This window comes from Corvus moneduloides, chromosome 11 (assembly GCF_009650955.1).
Source record: "Corvus moneduloides isolate bCorMon1 chromosome 11, bCorMon1.pri, whole genome shotgun sequence".
Classification (NCBI taxonomy): Eukaryota; Metazoa; Chordata; class Aves; order Passeriformes; family Corvidae; genus Corvus; species Corvus moneduloides.
In genome coordinates, this window is record NC_045486.1 from 17654379 (window position 1) to 17671530 (window position 17152).

The following is a 17152-nucleotide window of genomic DNA, read 5'->3' on the forward strand; positions in this document are numbered from 1 at the left end:
CTCAAATGGTAACTACATCATTTAAAGCAATGCTCGCAAAGAGGGGGTGGTGAAGTTTCCCCACCTGACTAAAGTAGGAAGCTTGCAGTGCTAAATATAATTCATACCAATGTGTATTTCCAATTACAAGTCACGGTTCTGTGTGAAAGGAATGAGATGAAAGGTATCATGGAAATAAGCTAAAATCATACTGCCATGGAGTAAAGGTTCCTGAACATAATCTGCTCCTATTGTGTTCTAGAGCTTTGATTATAGACTAACCTTTACGGCTGTGACCCTGAATGTTTCCATCAGAGACTGTCAAGGTAACACACACACACACTCTGACAGAACAACAGGATCTGGTATCAATGAGGAATTTGATTGTACTTCTTTGAACCTGTTATGGAGCTCTCTGTCCCAGCAAGCCTGTGGTATGGCTGACTCAGCAGATCTGTCTTTACCAGTTCCATTTCTCCAGTTTCTAACTGTTTGTTTGCTCACCACTTGCTGTAGGAGGGAGATGTCGTGGAGGAGGTTGAGATGATGGTGGAGAGCCTCCTGGACGTGCTGTTACAAACTCTGCTCACAATCATGAGTAAATCGCAGTCTCAGGAGGCGGTAAGAGGGCAGCGCTGCCCGCAGTGCACAGCAGAAATCACTGTTAGTAACTAACAATCAGTTTCTATTTCCTGCTTCTCTAACCTCTGGTTCAGTCCCTCACCACCACTGGCACCTCATCATCATCTCTGCTGCATGAATGCCCAGGGCTTTGTCTCTTTCCCTTAATAAGCCACGAACCCATTCCCTCCTCCCTGCACTAGTGAGGGCTGCAGGAAGCAGTGGAGCTCAGGAGCCTTTAGTGGATTGCCGGATTATTTTCTTGTTTGTCTTTGCAGCTGTGATTGAGAGTTATTGCTTAAAACTTGAGGTACTGGGCAGCTGCCTGGAGCTTCACCCCTAAGGTGGTGTCACCAAGGGCTATATGAGTACTAGGCTGTGATCACCAAAACTGAGGATATCACAGTGCTCTGTGGTTAAATCCCTTTGCTAAACACCCTGGAGAGCTTCTGTCCCAGGTCATTGATTATTTCATGCAAATGAAACACAGCATACTTTTTCAAAAGAAATTAACAGATCATAAGTCAAGTGAGCTGTTGAGCTTGGTGGGAGAAGCCACCACTTTACCCAGGCTGCTAGCATTAGCCACAGGGAAAAAATCTTTGACATGCAGTGGAAGAGAAGAAAAAGAATAGAATGTTGCTGTTCAGCCTTCTTCTTTCCTGGATTTGTGCCCTTTTCTATTCTAGCCTATTTTAGTCTATTTTTGTTTGTCAGAGTCTCTAATGCAGCTTTTGCACAATGTAGAATGTTAAGCTGCTGTTCAGAATGTCCTTTTTTTAGACTTGTTTTTTTAGCAAATGGCTGAAACCTCAGCAGTGCTGCTGGGGGCAGATGTGCACTAAGGTGCACTTCTCACACAGGAGAGAAGGTTGGACCTTTCTTTGTTAGCTCACATAACAAGATGTTCTTTGATACAGGACAAGAAAGGCACTGGCTTGCAAATGTCCAGTAATATCTCAGTTTCCTTTTACTGCTGCCATTTGACTTACTGCTGTTTACCACATGCCAGCCCACACAAAAGAGCACATCTTTCTTCCTAGTGAAGTTCAGCCCTGGAAACTTTATTGGAACAACCTGTGTCAAAGCTCCTGGGTAGATGCTTGAGCCAATTACAAAAACAGTAAAATGGAAGGCACGGTCCCTTATATTTGCTCCTCAGTTTACATTTCACAGCACAGTGATATATGGATTCTTATTAGATATGGCTTAGATTTGTGTATTTTCCAAATTAGTTGCTCTTTGTTGTAGAAAAAAATAGTGTTGTGCAAGGGACTGGCAATCAACAGACCCAGTCCTGATGTTTGTTCTTGGCACCACCTTGTTCTCTTGGACAGATTGCTTAACTTCTCTGTGCTTTGCTTTCAGATTTGTAAAATGGGGGAGTTCCTCTTTGGAAAACACTTTGGGATGCTGTGGTAACCGGTTAGGGTGCATCTGCTTTGCAGAATTACAGAAATGTAATTGTAGCTCATGTAGGCTTACTCAGACTGTGCTCAGGAAATCTGACTGCAGTCCTGTCAGTACTGGAGCTTTGACAGCACAGAACTTGGTGAACACTAATAAGCCATATATTTACAAGCTTCCAGACACCTTCTGTAGCCCAGCCTGATCCCAAATTGTCACTGCTTTACTGGTCTGAGTCAATCAGTTCAAATAATTGCTGGTCTGTTGGCATGAGCTGCAGTCACACCTCTGACAGACACTGTATATTAAGTACCTGAAAAGGTATTGTCAAAACCTGCATGCTTGGAGGGTGATTTGTTAATGTCTGTATTAATAATTTTAAATGATTTTTGATTAGACTACAACTTTGATTAAAAGACCTTTAAAACTGGCATCTGTGGAGGAGCCTCCTGGAGGTGTATCCCTGTATTAACAGTAACTCAGGAACTGTTAACCTGCAGTACTTTCAATCTCTGTGCATGTCAGCTGTCCCCTCACAGGCATTGGGGCCATTTCAGACCCCTCCCTTTATACCTTCCCCCAGGTTAAGCTTTGTATCTATGAAATTTCAGATTGTCTCAATGAAAGAGTTTCTCATTTGGTCAACAGGGAGAATATGTCTCCTGCCTTTTATCTTTGCTTCGTCAGATGTCAGACACTCACTTCCAGCACTTACTGGACAACTTCCAAAGCAAGGATGAGCTGAAGGTACCAAAGGGTGTGGTGTTTGTAGGGTGATTCCCTCAGAATGGGAGAGCAGAGGGGAATCCCTCGAGCATCACTTGCCCTGTTAATCATTCCCATCCACTGGCACTCTCTTTAGGGACCTTCCTTTCACTTTTATAATCGTTGGTGTAGTGTTGCAAAAAACCATTTAAGGCTACAGGGCACCAAATTATAACAGCAAATAAAGTCCCAGGATAGATGTTGTTGGACATAAAGGATATCATAATTGTTACCTATTAAACACAAGCAGAGGAACAGGGCATTTTTTAATCCCATGAATGTGAAGTCAGTTGTTGTATAGCGTTTTGCTAGATGTTCAGTATGCACTGGAGCTTTCTTACAAAGGGTATTGATTTTATGCCAGAAGAGAATTTCAAGCCTTTTGGGGGATACAAATGTCTCTAGCAGATGAAATCTCTTTTTGGAAAGCTGTAACCTTACCACTCCAGTTGCTGCCTGCTTCTTTGTGAACATCAGCTTAAATTATGACTCTCCGTGAACAGCAGGGGTTGGTGAGGGGCACAGACCTCTGACATTTTGAAATGGCACATCACACATCTCACACCAGCAGAACTTCTTACCTCAACTTCCATAGGGAAGAGGAGTATCTGACAACAGCCTGTTTAAAAGGCAGAATAATCCTATAAATAAAGACAAGTTTTTATATAAAATGATTTTGTTTAGCATGGCACTCAATAAAATAAGCACAATAAGAACAATGTAATGTAACAGGAACTTCTGTTACCTTAGCAAATGAAATGGAGAAGCAGTGAGAAGTCCTTTCTGGATAGACTTTCAGCTTTTAAATATTTTGTGTGCATACAGAGAAGCTGAATAAATCAGGGAGATGAATTTGCAATGATAAAATTCTTATCTTTAGGTTGCAGGGTTCAGTGTATCTCAGGTTGATAGTTATCTGAGATTGCTGCCTTTCTGGTAACTTTCAAATTGTTCACAGGAAAATGATTTGGTAAATTAATTCATAATAAATTTTAATAGATATTTTAAAAGCCATCTAAACTACAGTTCTTGTGTCAGACTTGTGGAAAGGTCATTGAACTGAAATTTGTCTTTATGCCCATAAGAACTGTTGTATCTCTATAATCTCAGTATATGTTCCAAGAGTATCACAAAGGCTGAAGATTTTATATATTACTTTTTTTTTTTCCATCAAATATGGCCATAATAATATTTCCAATACTTTTTCTGGCATGGAAAGGCATTTTATTCACTTATCACTGTTACACTTAGGGCAAAATGAGGCCAAAAGTCAAGGAGCTTCTAATGCTTTACTCTGAGCTCAGTTACACCAAGATATTAATCACACACACCCCTCCTCCCCCCCCACCGCCCCATTAAGGCATAATGGTAGGATGGTTTTGAAGAAACCCTGCTCTGCCACTTTCTCTGCTATTTTGGTTTTGTGTGGAAGGAAAACAAAACAATAAAATCATAGTTTGCAAGGCCAACAACTTGTCATGTTTGATCCTTCCTGTTGTTCTGTAGACATGGAGGTGCAGGTAGTCAAAAGCCAGAAATGTCTTCAGGTTTGGGGATTTTTTTTTTGGAGAGCAAAGATTCAGCTGAATGTGTCTAAGAGCTCTTTGCTGCTCTAGTTGCCAGAAATGGGGTTTTCTGTTACTATTTTAGAAAGTGTGTGTAGGAGTTTCATTGGGCTTGGGGGTGTGGTTAGTTCTCAAATTGTGACGTAAGTCCAAAGAAATTTAGACAGATAAATGAATAAAATGAGTACATAAGAAGGTGATTATGAGTCCAGTATATTTCAAAATAGCTGCAAATTGACACTGGAACTCTGGGTGATAATATGAGAAGTCATATACAATTATGCACATAGGGAAGATTTTCATCTCCCTGTAGAAGTGAAGATTTTAAAGAAGCTGCAAGTTCTATATTAGAGGCAAACAAAAGGAACAGAGCCATATTCCAGTGTATGTTGCTTCTATGTTTCCAGGTGAATGGCCTTGCAACACAAAGCTCAAGTAGAGCACACTTAGCTTAATTGTCTTTCTTACGATCAAGAAAATAGATTCACCTGCAACTGCTGCTGATTTTTCATTTCTTTTCCCTGTGTGACAGGAGTTCCTCCTGAAGATTTTCTGTGTGTTTCGGAACCTGATGAAGATGAGTGTCTTTCCTCGAGACTGGATGGTGATGAGGTTGCTCACCAGCAAGTAAGTAGAGAAGCAGGTGTAAAGTGTTGTCATTCTGCGGCAGTTAAAGCCTGGGGCTTGGGTTTTTCCTCGGGTTTTTCCTCAGACTGAGATGTGAGGATCAAGACAGGAATCCTGGAGTGCTCATCCTCATTCTGCTGTTGCTATAACACTCCAGACCAAACCTGTGTGTTCGTGGGTCTGTTAAACCCCACCAGTACTCTGAGTCAGGAGTTAAAAGCAGAGCTGAAGGAGCTGCCCTGAGGGTGAGGGGCCAAGTGGCCCAGCAGCTCCAGCACACAGGGCAAGGCCCAGCTCCCCACTCCCAGGGGTGTTAACGGGCCTCTCCCACCCTTGCCAGGGAATCCCTGCATTGAACATCTGTCTTTTCCCATAAACATCCCTCCTTAGGGAGAGGCACTCAGGTATCTGGGAACAGTGGGAGCAGACCCCAGCCATGACACCAAAGCATTACATTAAGAGTTCTTTCTCAATTCAGTTGCCATCTACCATTTTAATGCTCCATTTTATCTCAGTTTCTTGCTTCTGCTGGGTTAAGTACTGTGCTCTTTGGATTGGCAGCAGTGTTGAACACAGGGTGGCTGGAATTATTCACTAGCTTCCTTAGCTAAACTAGCTGTGGAATTCCCACTGACTGACTGACAGCTGGAGAGTTCCCACTCTGAGGAAACTCCATGGAAATGCTCCTAAAGGCTGCCTGCCCAGCTGAGCTGAATGCTCTGCGAGTCCACCCTGCTAATGAGAAGTGAAAGAAGTGGATTTCAGTAATTCAAGCGTAAAGATTCAATGAAGTTCTGTAAGAAAAAGAAATCCACCTGAAACAGTAGCTCCCTCAGATGCTGCAGGTTACCTGTTCCCTTGGGCATCATTTTGCCACAAACCTTTAGACTGACAGTTACATTTAGCAGTGCTGCTGGAGTACTGCTTGCATGTGAATCAGAGATGTGCTCTTCTTTTGGTACTATTGTTGCTTTATCTACATGCCAATTATTAATTCTCAATTTATCACATGCCTTGATTGCCTTTCACTAAGGTGTATTCAGCCACCAACAAAAACTAACACGAAAATCAAGAATTGGCAAAATAACCCGCAAAAATCTTGAGTTGAATGAGGTGAGATTAAGGACCATTGTATAGTCAAGAACAAGAACAGCCCCAACTTCTTGAGTTACTCTTCTCTGGGGGAAAAAATCCTTCTGTTTAAAACAGGAGGAAAAGGAGTATATTGTTCCATTTCACTGGAGGTCATATGGCCCAGCCATGCAAAACAGACATGATTTTAAATGCTAAAAGTTACAATAATAGTGAAGGTTCATAATCTTGTATCAATTAGTACAAACTGTACATTAAAACTTAGAACGGTGGTTTCTGTGTAAATATCACAGTGATTACACAAAGAATGCTCATCTCTGTACCCACAGTAAAACCAGTACCACCAACCACTGTAATATGTTTTATTCCAGATTCAAATGTTCTCTTTGTTTCCTTCTCTTTGTTTTTGGCTGCAGTATCATAGTTACAACAGTTCAGTACTTGTCTTCTGCCCTGCATAAGAATTTCACGGAAACAGACTTCGATTTTAAAGTAAGGATTGATTCAGAAAATGTTCTGACATCTTTTCAAACCAGCAGTAACAAAGGAACAGGAGCTGCCCTCTGCTTTAGCTGATGATATTTGCAGCATTTATTAGTGTGTCTGTCAGGAAGATGACCTAACTGATAAAGGACAGGAATGGAATCTGCTGAGGAATTGATGGGAAGTAGAACAGATACAGTGTGAGATCAAATCAGGAAAATTGAGTCTCTCATAAAGGAAACAAGTAATTCCATAAGCATGGGGCTAATGGAGCATGCTGTCTTGCAGAATGATGGATAATGCAATGTAAACTCAGGCAATGCTTTTCCTGAAGTTGGGGAATTCACAATCTCCCTCTCCCAGAGGTCCCTCTGGCTGCTGACATAAATCCTGGAGGATTATGGAGCGTTGTCCCTGTGTCTCATGTAGTTGGAGATGGGCAGCAAGTTCAGTGTTAATAAGGAAAAGCTGCCAGACATGCATCTAGGGACATGTGCACACACCAAGTTGGGAAAAAACTCATCTCTTTGGGAAAACAGATCAAATTATAGGGTTCTCATTCATGTATAAGGTGATCTCTGGGGATTCTTGACAGATATAATCTGTTTAGCCTATAGAAAAACAATTTAAAAGTTTGCTGAAGTCACCAGGTTTATTCAGTCTTGTGCTCTGGTGCAAACAGGAAAACCCAGTGGCACTGCTTTTGTGGGGTTTCAGTTCCTGTCAAGGTTTAAATAACCCACTTGTTATCCTTAAGAGTTAATTTGTATCTCCATAGTAAGAGACACTGATGAATTTATGCCTTGATTACGAAAAGGAGTCTGTGTCTTTCTCCACTCTTTAAAACTTACTCTTGGAGTGTAATGCTGTAAAATTCCTTCCCTTGTCACAGGTGTGGAACTCTTATTTCAGCCTGGCAGTTTTGTTCATAAACCAGCCGAGTCTCCAGCTAGAAAATGCCACACCACCTAAGAGGAAGAAGATTCTAGATAAGTAAGGACATGTTTCGTTGGGTTCCCGCCCCAAAAAAGAGACTTTTTTTCCTACCATAAGTCTCTGTGATTTATCATGAAACCTGGGATGTGGAAATTCCTGGGAAATTAATAAGTAGATCTCCCAATTCCACATTCAGGGATTGGTCAAGTTGTTCGATATTCTTACATTAACATAAATGTGAATTGATTTTTTTTTTAAACAATTTGATTATTTTTTCACTGCCTTCCCAGTTTTTGTTCCCTGGGCAGCTGTGTCTCTGTTCTCTCTCAGGTACGGCGATATGAGAGTGATGATGGCCTATGAGCTCTTCAGCATGTGGCAGAACCTGGGTAAGTCTCTCCCTCTCTCACCTGACAACCAAAGCCAAAGGAACCCCCCGTTTCCGTCAGATTTTTAAATTTTTTTTAATGTTTTGTGGCATCACAGAATCCTTTGTTTCTCTGAAGAGTTCTCTTCTCCCACCAAAACTCTTTTGCACTGTATTCTAGAGGAAAATAACAAAATGTTTGCTGATAGAGATCACAAATACAAGGATATGAGAAGGGGTGAATCACGAAGAGAGCAAAGGAGTGGCACAAGTCAGATTAGATAACTTGATAATGTGGCTGCAAAATATTCACAAAGCCAAATACAAACATTTTATGTGTAGGAATATAGGTAGGAGGGCTGTTCAAGAAACCAAAGACTACAAATGTACCACGCTGATAATCAGCTGAAGGGGAGCTACCTGTAAAATGCCATGAGTAAAGGAGATTTTGTAATCTTTGAGAAAATACGTGAGAATCTGGAGTAAGAGAGAGGGACCATATTACTGTCGCAGTGTTTTTCATAAGTTCACTTGATTCTAGATTAATTTGCCCAGTCCTGCTTTCTACAGCTAAAAGAAACAACAAAACACAAAAAAACATAAACCCAAGACAAGTTGGACAAAGTTCAGACAACAGTCAGGAGCACTACAAAAGCAAGAAAACTGAATAAGCCTGGTCTGTCTTGCACAACTAAAATGATACAGCCAGAACTGGTCACAGTTCAAATGATCTGTGTGGAGAACAGAAGGCCCTCCAAGATAGAAGAGATCCAATACCCAGAAAATGATGCTGGACAAACTCAACTGAGAAGTGAGAAGCCAGTTTTAGATGTGTAGATGCAGATATTTATCCCTGGATGCTGTTCCAAATCAGGCTTTGTTGAGTTTCTCTCTGCAACAGTGCAGTAACGTGGCTCAGGAGAGATTGTCAGCACAGTGCCTCCAGTCCCTCCTGGAGCAGATCCATTTAATCCCAGTCAAGGGCAGTTAGGAAATTGAGGCAGCACTGAGGACCAGGAGCTCTTTAATTCTTTAAAATCTAAATGTGTTCTACTAACTACCACTGTTCTCACCAGCCCTTTCAAAATCCTCAGAAATTAGAAGTACGTACCCTGGCCTCTTTTCCCCCAGTTAGTATGTTTTAGTTCAGTTACTTTTGACAGTTTGAATTCCTTTGCAAGTAAAATGCACTGACAATTTTTGCTGAAGGCTTTCACAGTGAACTTAAAAATGCTCTTAGAGACTTTGCAAGACATGGTGTAAAGCAAATACTGATTTTTCATTCCTTCCAGGAAAAGAATGTTTGCTTTCATAATGCTCATGCCTACTACTCTGTACATGCCATTATTGCAAGGGTTCCCTATTTTCTCAGTGACAGATAGCAGAGGCTTTTATTTAATTACAGTTGGTTTGTGTTGTACAGGTGAGCACAAGATTCACTTTATTCCGGGAATGATTGGCCCCTTTCTGGGTGTTACACTTGTTCCACAACCAGAAGTCCGGAATATCATGATCCCAATCTTCCATGACATGATGGACTGGGAGCAGAGAAAGAATGGCAACTTCAAACAGGTGAGGGCACTTCCCAAGCTTTCCTTTTCCTGCTCTGGCTGTCTGCAGTGTCCAGCTGGAAGCTGATGTTGATCTGTTTCTGACTGTGAAGATGTCATGTAAATATACATAAAATAGAAAATTTGAGACCTACTTCACAGAACTATCACAAGACCCCCAAGATTGTTTAACCAGTGCAAGCTGCATTTCCCAGAAACGGGGAAGAGGAGGGATGTGCTCAGCACATCACAGACAGGGAAGAGAATTTTGTAAGTGCTGGGCTGTCACTGCTCCCACTGGTTTCAGTTAGATTATTAGTCAGCTATTAAATGGGTCAGACTGAGAACCAAAACTGGGGATGTAAAGATTTAGCTGGTATTTGTGATTTGCTCTCTGCTTCTCTGTCTTCAATTTGCAGCTAGGAAGTGGTACTGTATCATTAAATCATTCTACCATGCCTTGAAGCAGACTTTGTAGCTGTTTTTATTTTCAGAAATTGCAACAGCTCTCCTGGAAGGGTTAAGTCCAACAAGAGCTCTGCAGTTTCCACCTGCTGTGAGCTGTGATTGCAAATCAGGGAGAGAAATCTTCATCAATCTGTTTCCCAGTCGTGGTCAGAGAATTGCTTAGATTTTCCACTGCAAACCAGATCCCTGAAGTGCAGAGCATTGCTAATGAAGGATGGGTTTAGACTGGGTCCTCGGATGACAGTGTTTCATTGTCATTGTGCTGGAGCAATACTGAGGGCAAGTGTCTGCAGAGAAGTGCTCTGAAGGAGTAAATCACCATTAAATTATCATAATTCATGTGATTAATTATTTGCAGAGTCATTAAAATGCCAGATCTAATCTATCATTCCAGGAGAATAGCAGACCTTTCCCATAACCTCATCTATTAAAGGCTGTGTGGAAAAGTATTATCAGGAGCTTGTTTTTCTTCCTCTTTAGCTCCCGTGATCACTATGATTGTTATTATTTACTATTATTATTATTGCAATAGCATTTTGATCATAGTCCTCTTTCCACCTGTTTTAGCATAACAATAGAACAGTCTTTCTCTGGAATTTACAGTAATAAGCACTTACAGTCACCTTTGAGTTTCTGGGCCTATTTATATTTTCTGTATCAAGATGCACTCTTCATAATCTTCATTTAATTTTTATACTCACTAATGTATTCTAAACTACAGCTCCAAGAATATTTCTTAAATTACGAGCAAATTTCCACACTGTTTTATGAAGCATATATTGTAACTTTCTGAGGTCAAAGACAAAATAATCATCTGTATTAGTGAGAATGAAATATACAGTTAAATACCACAAGAGATAATAAACCTCATTAACATTTTCTGCTGGGACCAGGGAGTTATTTGCTTTCCAGTATAATGCTGGGTAGCTGGACACAGGCATTACGGATTTCTGTTGTCACTGTAGATCACAAACAAAGGGAGGGTTTTCTTAACTGTGAGCTTCTCTTCACCTTTTGAATATTCAGTTGTTTGTCAGAAAATATAAAACCCCTGAAAATTCATTCAAGCGCTTTTTAATTCTCTTCAGTAGTTCATGTTTTAACAAGGTTGTTTTTTCAGCAAGGCTGGATAACAATACAGTCTGATTCAGGAATGAAATCAGGTCTCCCTTTAATGATTTCAGCAGCAAGAGCACCAAGTCCATTTGTGTGCTACTGGCTGATTTGCTTTTCCTTCCCATCCTTACCTCCTTTGCAATTTGGCAGCTGAAAAACATAGAGAAGCTCAAACTATGCTTGTATTTAAATAAAAGTAAGCCATATTTCTGCAAATAGTTTCAGCCTTTAGAAGCCTCTGTCTTCACTAGTAGTGAAACCGTGTTTTCTGCAAGATTTCAGACTACATGAAATTGTTTTGTTTAATGTTACATATGTTGATTTCTGCACTTGAATCAATTTTATCAGAATATCTGATATCACATTTGATATTTAGGGTGGGAATTAATAAGTATTAAAAATCTTTGTAAGAGGAACATAATGATGCTGGTGTGGCGTTTTACATAAGTGAAAGAAAAAGCAGAAGTGTCATATAATCACAGAGAAGCTTAAAAAGGGGGGTTTAATGAACAAATAATCTTCCAGTATAATGATGTCTGGGTGATTGCAAACCAATTACCCACCAGCAGAATCACCACAGCACAGCAGTGGTGCTGGATATTCTGTTGTAGTTCAGGATCCAGTTTACCTGATGTACTGGTTCATTGGAAGTGTTTCTGAGTGATGGATTTGGTTGCTTCTTCCTGCAGGTGGAAGCTGAGTTGATCGACAAGCTGGACAGCCTGGTGTCCGAAGGAAAAGGTGATGAGAACTACAGGGAACTCTTCAGCCTGCTGTAAGCTTTGCCAGTTCATGCTCCTTGTGTTGTGCAGGGCCATTGCAAGAGTCTGGGCGCTGATCTGTACAGCCACAGATCTTTGGGGAGGGCAGGAAAGGGCTTCCTGGCAGGTTTCCATGGAATGGCTCAGCGAAGTAATGCTGAAAATAATAGAGAGACCTAAATTCTTCTTTGTCTTCTCTCTGTGACACCTCATAAAGGGCTGCACAGGTTATCATCCTCCTATCAAAAATTCATTTGCTGGAGGAGCCAGGGCCCCTCTCTTTTGATAACAGTGAGTGAGATTGTTTAGAGACATAGTGCACTGTCTACAGAGTCAGGCTATGTTAGAGCAAAGGAGATTTTCCTCAGCATTTTCCTTTGTTTCCTCCTATTTTTGAAGGCCATGTTTTGGTTGGCTCAACAGTTGCCAGTTGCTTCCTCCAGAGTCCATTGGGACACTGTATTTCCACTTCCCTTCACACCAACAATTCATACTCAGAAGGATAAACTTGAGGATTTCATGTCTGACTTTACACTTCACTACCTTTGATTACTGATCTGTCCCCAAATTTCATTTCAAGTGTTTCTAGTTTATTTCAAAAGGAATTATTTTGAACTCCTGACAGTCCAGAGCCCTTAACCCAAATTTTTTAATACTCCAGTGAGCCAGAGAGATCATTACCAGAATTTTAGCCATATATTCCAGACAATTTTACATGGCCCCTAATAGCACACCGGCTGTTTGAGCCATAAACCTTTGTTTTGCTGGGGCCAATAATTCTATTTCTGAATTTGCAATTGCACATTCATTCATTTCAAGCTAGATAAGCCTGCCCATCCCATGTGCTTATCCTCAGGAAGTATGGAAATGTATTCACTTTGGATTTGTGTATATTCAGCCTTGGGAAGTCTTGGATCTTATGTGTACAGATAATGTAAGTCTGTTTCAGGGATAAAGGAAAGGAAATATCTATTCTTTTTATAATTCGCCTGGCAGGAGGAATAGTGTGCCTTTGCCCCAGTTGAAGACATTTGTTACCTGAAATGTTAAGAATTCAAGGGTTGTAGCTTTTTACTCATTTTTAGATGATAGTGATTGGATGTATTACGAAGAAACACAGCCTGGAATGCCAGCAACCATTTAGTTTATATGTGCCACTGACTTGTCTGAGAACAATATGAGGAAACAACTTGAGGAAAAAATTCCATAAATTAGTAAATGCTGTGTGAAAAAAACAGTTGACCCTGAATTCTACTGTCTCAACTCTACTGCTGAAAAGGGAATTGGCTCCCTCAGCTGTGAATCATCCCAGTACTGAAGAGTTTGCTTCTTCAGAGGATGTGACACCCAAAAGAATTTCTTTCCCAGAAGTGGCAAGTTCTTTGACTGGAAATCCAGTTTCAGGGAACTGGCATGTAAATTTGCTTTCTTTTTTCACTTTTTAAACACAATGTTTATTGTTCTCACTCTAGCCTTCTCTCTTCCTTCACTGTGTGAGATGGGTGCTCACTGTATTGTCTATGCTAGGCAGGAGCAGACTGCTTTTATTTCCAGTTTAACTACATTGTGATTCAGGGTTGCTTGGTCACTGGTTAGAGATGAAAGTTTTTGGAGGGATGAGCAAAGAAGAAATACTTGCAGTAGGTTTGGACTCCTTTTCAGTTTCTGACTGCTGCTAGCAGTATTTAAGCTACAGGTAGTAATGTGGGAATCAAGTACTGCCATGAGTGTTGGTTTTTTTCATATCTGTTAAATGGCAATGTGAGGATATTTTCCCTTCTCCTGTCAGTTCTGTAATTTCCTTGTCTTTGCTTCATGCTGCCTGGAGTAGAACCCAACTCTTTGGGCCTTATCCCAGGTAAGATAGTAATTCTTCTGGAATTTGTTTTATGAGGGAGAAACCAAGCTGTCTGTATCAGTCTGCATGCACTGTACCATTTCCCTGGAAGCCTCACCTGCTGTCTTTCCATCTCCAGTTTGCTGGAGAAGATTGAGCAGGAAACTTGGCGGGAGACTGGAATCTCCTTTGTCACATCGGTCACTCGTCTCATGGAGCGTCTGCTCGACTACAGGTATCTGGCACCAGCAATAACATGTTCTAAGCATAAGAAGTCTGGAAAGACATGGTACCAAATTCCTACAGGGAATATTTTTATTGACTATCAAGCTGCATACATGAAAGACTAATTCATCACTGCTGGGTTCTGAGCAAACATCCCAAATCCTCATCTCCAGAGCCCTTATTCTCATTCTTGTGTGCTCATTCCCGATAGTTTTGTACTAAGGTTTATTTGGGTTGCTAAAACATTAATTCCTTCTATCACTGAAATGATCTCACCTAATTTAGCAAAATAGATGCTCAATGCAAGAGTGATCCCCAAAGCCACACTGAACCAAGGCGTGCTGAATGCCTCATGCAGAGCTGGAGAACTTCCATCTGGGAACTCTGACACATCAGCTGGTGGCCCATGGGCAAGATTTCACTATAAATTAGGCAGCCTTGGTTTAGTTTTGAACTGAAGTTTGCAGGACTGTTGTGGCAATGCAGCTGAGCTTTGACTTAGTTAGAAGGAAATATTTTAACTTTAGATTTATATATACACACACACTCAGAGGGTTTTTTTTTAATAATAGACAATTTGAACCTATATAGAACTGCCCCAGATATTTCTATCTTTAGCCTACTGACAAGAGTTCAAATAGTTTTTTCTTCTGCTTCTGCTCATTAGAGGTGAAAACCTCTGACTAGGCTGGGTGTTCTGCAGTCCCAAATCCTTTTCTGTGCTTTTTAGTTTGTTCTTTTTGTTATCCCTACCACCTTGATCCAATCTCCTGGTTTTTTCCTGGCAACAACTGCTCTACAACTACTGTGCACAACCAGGTACTGGAGACACATTTAAAGGGAATGCAGGGGAGCTGCTTGGGGGTTTTTTGGTGGGGGGGCAAGGTGGGGGGTGTCATGTGGTTTTGGGTTTTTGTTTTTTAATGATAAACAGCTGCCAGCAAGGCAGCTTTGACACACAGATACACATTTCCATGCTTAATTGAGAAACACATACCAGTTTTTTAATTGATTTTCAATCTGCAGCAGATTTGTCATTCCCAGAACAGAACAGGGAACTGGAATGTGGCACTGGAATTTGGAAATACACAGGCATCTCTTAGAGTCCAGCTGCCAGTTGGTAGCTGTAGTAGTTCTCAAGATAAGTTTGCTGTGTCACTGCTTTAAAAATTTAATCCTTTGTACTGTTTGAATAGAAATGATTTCTAAAATATTCCAGAAACTAAAGATAAATTTTGTGATTTAACTTACCTATACAAAAGTTAGAAATCTAGTCTAAATCCCTCAGGTTGTACCTTTCAGTGTGCCACACCACACTGCAGAGCTGCATTTATGGAAGCCAACCCTTTGACTAGGACTAAATGTTTACATCTGGATAAATAGGAGTTTTTTACTTTTATAGTAGATCTTACATTCAGATTATTTTTGACCACTGTTGTCTGATTTTTATTCAGGTTCTTGTAATAAATGAAGGAACAGTCATTTCAGCTGTTTGTTCTCAGATGCAAATGTGTAAGGGGACACTCAGTTCTCACATCATTTAAGCTGTAATATGGAAAGTTTTCTTAGAGGAACTTTATTAAATGAAGTATATGATTATCTGTTGTTTGTCATCCAGGGAAACTCTGGAAGATACGATAACTTCAGATTTATTTTAAAAGGACTGTTTTTGCAGATGTTTGTTTCAACATTGCTCTGCTTTCTTAGGGACTGTATGAAAGGAGATGAAACAGAAAACAAGAAAATCGGCTGCACTGTTAACCTTATGGTAAAGATGTTTCCTTTATCTCTTTGTGATACTGTGCAATGTTGTAGAAACTGGGATGGGAAAGGCTGGGATAGGAATCTGTGTCAGGTAACTGTAGCTTCAGAATCCAAGCACTGGAAGAGAAGGATGAGGATTGTGGGGATCCTCTGGAGGCTCTGGTCCGACTTGCTGCTGAAATCAGGGCCAGGTAGGTCAGGCTCCTCAGGGCTGTGTCCAGCTGAGTTCTGTGTATCCCTGTGACAGAGGTTCTACAACCTCTCCCACCTCTTCTTTCAGCTTTTGACTACTTTCATTTTGAAAAAAAATCATGCCATGATAAAATGAGTGGGTTAGATCAGTGTGAATACGAAAAGAATTATTACTTTTCTTTCCCAATAAGAATGTGTTCTCTTTTCAATAACTTTGCACATGCACAGATGCTACCGAGTGCTTGAAGGGAGAGTCCCAAGAGTAACAACTCTGGTTTTTCTTTCACAGAATTTCTACAAATCTGAGATTAACAAGGAGGAGATGTACATCCGCTATATCCACAAGCTGTGTGACATGCACCTGCAGGCTGAGAACTACACAGGTGAGGGAGACATTCCCCACAGTCTGCTTGAAATCCTTGTGACATTTTTTAACTCTCCCAAGGTTATATAATATCCGGTTCATTCTTTTGGAAAAAATTTGCATGAATCAGTTATGGCAGTTGGGAAGGCAAGAAGCTGAGGCCCAGCTTCTTCCCTCAAGTTAAATACTGTCTGGTTTTGCCTGCAGGACCATATGATTATTGCATTACACTCCAAATTTTACATTAAAGTGTTCTTTGAAGAAGATGGATCAAAAAAAAATATCACAACAGCAGAATGAAATTTAGAGGAAGATTAGCAAAACCACCATTATATTATCACTTGTCATATTTCCCTGCATTGCAGTCCTGAGGGAACACTGGAACGTGTATGGACTCTAATGCTGTGTTGTCCAAGCTCTGTTTACAGCCATGCCCCAAATCTAGTTACAGATCTGAACATGGGACTGTGAATTTAAATCAAGTAGCTGGTAAAAAGAAACTTGACAGATTTGTACCTAAAAATCATGTGCTGCTATTTTAAGTAATTGAATAATTTAATGGTCTTCTAAGACTCGAGGTTTTTTTCTCAAACCATAAATCAGAAATCACAGACTGTTTCAGAAGCAGGTCTGTGACCTTTCAGTATTGGCTGTGTTGATTTGCTGTCATTGATTCAGTGTTCCATAACTGCCTTTCCTACAGAGGCTGCATTCACTTTGCTTTTGTACTGTGAGTTGCTCCAGTGGGAGGACAGACCTCTGAGAGAGTTCCTGCATTACCCATCTCAGTCAGAGTGGCAACGTAAGGAAGGTCTGTGCCGTAAGATTATCCATTACTTCAACAAAGGGAAGGTACGCCAACTTCTTCTCTCTTCCAGCAGCTTCCTTCCCTTTTCCTGACTGACTTAGGGCTTGCAAGCCATTATCTCAGTGTAGTAGTCTGGAAGTAAATTTGTATCAAAAGGGTTTATAACATGACAAATTGGCTCTCTGGACAAAAAAACAGATGAGAAAAGGTATTTCATTATGTTTG

The 17152-nt window shown here is 40.6% G+C and overlaps 1 protein-coding gene and 1 long non-coding RNA gene across 2 annotated transcripts in view; one reads left to right on the forward strand and one right to left on the reverse strand.

The window, feature by feature from the left end:
* DOCK3 (dedicator of cytokinesis 3) overlaps positions 1-17152 on the forward strand; it is a 185474-nt gene that overhangs the window by 135100 nt on the left and 33222 nt on the right. Inside the window, 13 exon segments of the mRNA XM_032121102.1 lie at positions 496-642; positions 2656-2754; positions 4870-4964; positions 6473-6548; positions 7432-7532; positions 7806-7864; positions 9266-9414; positions 11666-11751; positions 13569-13595; positions 13714-13809; positions 15507-15567; positions 16045-16138; positions 16823-16971. Of these exon segments, the coding sequence (XP_031976993.1) occupies positions 496-642; positions 2656-2754; positions 4870-4964; positions 6473-6548; positions 7432-7532; positions 7806-7864; positions 9266-9414; positions 11666-11751; positions 13569-13595; positions 13714-13809; positions 15507-15567; positions 16045-16138; positions 16823-16971 (1239 nt within the window).
* LOC116449501 lies at positions 495-7478 on the reverse strand. The gene is made up of 2 exons (XR_004242405.1): positions 7391-7478; positions 495-3413 (listed from the first exon to the last, which is right to left on the reverse strand). It is a non-coding gene; the product is annotated as an uncharacterized LOC116449501 (long non-coding RNA).